Below are 2,788 nucleotides of genomic sequence, written 5' to 3'. Positions count from 1 at the left end.
GATTTTCCTCCAGCCCCCGCTGCCAACCACCCTCTCACCAGGCTTGGGCTGTTGCGGCAACACCCGGCGGATGCCCCCGCGCTTAAGCCCGGCTGTAAAATGCTGGAAAATTGTTCATATTTTGACCTCGACCCTTAGGGCCTTTGTTTTCGCCGTACTCACGTTTGCTTTGAAAAAAAGCGATTTTTTTAAGGCTCCTTGCGTGCTCCACAAAGAGGGGAGCACTCAGCCACCATTAAATAAACCCCTCCGCGAGTCCTGGCGGCGGACACGGACGCCCTGCCACCGATTGCCTTTATTTCAAAGTATTGCTAACCGGGACGAAACTCCGATTATTTGTTGAAATCAAAAAAAAAAAAAAAGAAAAAACAAAAAAAGAAAAAAGCTTGAAGACAAAGTCACTCACCCATAGAGGTGCTGTGGAGAGGCCTCCGCCGGGGGTTATTGCTAGAATACTGATAGTACTGGGAGCCAGGCTTAGTGGGGGAGAGCGCTCCGGGGTTGCCAATATCCATGTCACCGCCAAGGAGACTTTGCTAAAAGATTAAAAATATATACGTGTGTGCGCGTGCATGTTAAATCCGACTTTCCTCATCATTAGCTCCTTCTCATCCCTAAAAATAACACCGGTAAAGAAACCTTCACAAGCGACTGAAACGCGGAAACGAGGACCTGCCAAAATTTTAAAGGAGACATTACAAAAATTTCCAGTTGAGCCTCTTGTCCTTTACTGGGGAAACACAAAGTAATTCATTTACGCTACGATTATTTACATTTAAAGGAGACTTACTGCCGACTTATTCAAATGCAATCAGTGGTTTAAAAACTTTTGGAGCTCAGTTAATGTATTTGAAGGTAATTTAGTTTCTCCCCCGCCAACAAGCTAGTGAAGTGCAGGGATTTAATGATAATAAAACTTAAAAAGGAAAAAAAAACAAAACCACCCCGATCCCGCTGCTGACAGAGCGGTCGGTTCCATGCGCGTGAAACGGCTTCATTGTCTGTCCCCGCGCGAGGGAAAATTCATCTCTGTGCCTTAAATCGATCAGATTTTGCCGTATTAAAAGCCGCACAGCAGGCTGCAGGCAAGAGGTGATTAAAAAGGTGAAAACAGAATTATACCTTATTAATATTTTCTGGAACGCTATCGGAAAAAATAAAAGCACCTCGGACCCCCCCCCTCCCCAGACAATTAACGCTATTGTACGGCGGCAGCGGTTGCAGCGGCAACGGACTTTCACTCTGTCCATCCTACGCCTGTACCATTAACTACGGAGATGCGGCCGAGCCAACGCAACATTTTCTCCGCGAGGAAAGGGCTCCGGTTCCCGGCCGGCAGCAGCGAGCGGTTCCCTGCCCCGCGCTGGACGGGAACTGAGAAAGCGTGAGGCGAGCAGGGCAGAAGAACCATCTCCTGAGTAATGTTCTATTTGCTCTAAACTACGCCCAAACTTACCCAGCAGATATAAATCCCCTGATTACACTCTGCATTGAACGCATTGTTCTTTTAATTATTCTGATACGCAATAAAACAGGTGTCGATACTACCATTTATATTAAGAACAAATTTACCATTTAATAAAGAAATTTTAAAATTAAGTACCAAAAATCTAACTTTATCGTTACTTGTAATCAACTTTTACTGACTGAACTAATTACTGTACTTGATAAAGTACAGAATGTGTTTTCCCTAATCTAAATTCTAATCACCATGTCACTCACAACAGACTTAGTAATGCTTCACTAACACACTATTCACATGCAAAATACTCTAAATAGGCCAATTATGACTCTGCCCCTGTTCCCTGGTTAACCCGCTGAGAACTGAAAAATTTCACAAGGCAGTCACCAACTAAAACAAAGGCTCCTTGTTTTAAATTAAGACAGTCTTTTTGATTCCTAAATAGCTCAACAAAGTGGCATGTCTTCTGCTGAAAGCAGTTGGTCAAATATGACCCATGAGCTGGAAAATCAGAAATTAAAACATCCTTACGCCTTGACTATACTTCTAAAAACATTCGAAGATAACTTTTGATTCTGGAAAACTATATTCCTCTTTTTTCCCAGAGAGGCTAAAAAGGAGAACGGCCGAGGAGGGACGGACAAACGGGCTCTGAGTGACGGGGGCTGAAAGCCTTTCTGGGTGTGCAGCCTCGCATCTGCCTCCGCAGGCCCCTCTGGGACGGGGAGATCCAGCGACGCCCGTCGCAAGGCGCTTTTGCTAATATCTTTACGTTCAGCTAATGCCTAATATACACCTGCAATGACTACGCTCCTCTTAATAAACAGCACCTGCGCCGGGAAAAAACTGGTTGCGAGTCTAAACGTCAGGGAAATGTCTGGAAAAATCCCGGGAAAAAAGGGTTCCCGATTCATTGCGAACACCCTCTGAAAATCAACGTCATTTTATTGAATGTCTGGGAGCATTTCAGAATGAAACGGCGCTCGCCACAGAAATTCTCTTCAGTCATATATTTTTATCACGTATACGTTTTAACATAAAGACAGACCTGCTAAATCTGTGCATGGTTTATCCATATGTCGGGGAGTCTGAAAGACTTAGAGCCATCAGCTGTATGAATTCCTATACCCAGCCTACTAGATTTCATTTGACTTCAAAAAAAAAAAAAAACACCAAACCCCAAAACCATATATAAGACAGCATTTGCAAACTATTTTAGATTAAACAAGAATCATTTTAGGAGCACAAAACGTACACATACCCTATGTTGGTTTTGGTTTTTTTCATCCAAACATTTTTTTTTCTCTATAAAAAGAGCAGAGGTTT

At 43.4% G+C, this 2,788-nt stretch overlaps 1 protein-coding gene across 1 annotated transcript in view; it reads right to left on the bottom strand.

Annotated features, from left to right (window-relative positions):
• Positions 1 to 2,788, bottom strand: part of LOC104125018 (transcription factor 4) — a 144,707-nt gene that overhangs the window by 2,420 nt on the left and 139,499 nt on the right. The window contains exon 6 of the mRNA XM_035892964.1: positions 407 to 536. Coding sequence (XP_035748857.1) covers positions 407 to 536 — 130 coding nt within the window. The remainder of the gene's footprint in view (positions 1 to 406; positions 537 to 2,788) is intronic.

This window comes from Egretta garzetta, unplaced genomic scaffold (genome assembly GCF_000687185.1).
Source record: "Egretta garzetta isolate BGI_Z169 unplaced genomic scaffold, ASM68718v1 scaffold384, whole genome shotgun sequence".
In the NCBI taxonomy this organism is placed as follows: Eukaryota; Metazoa; Chordata; class Aves; order Pelecaniformes; family Ardeidae; genus Egretta; species Egretta garzetta.
This window is presented reverse-complemented; position numbering and strand designations above follow the sequence as displayed.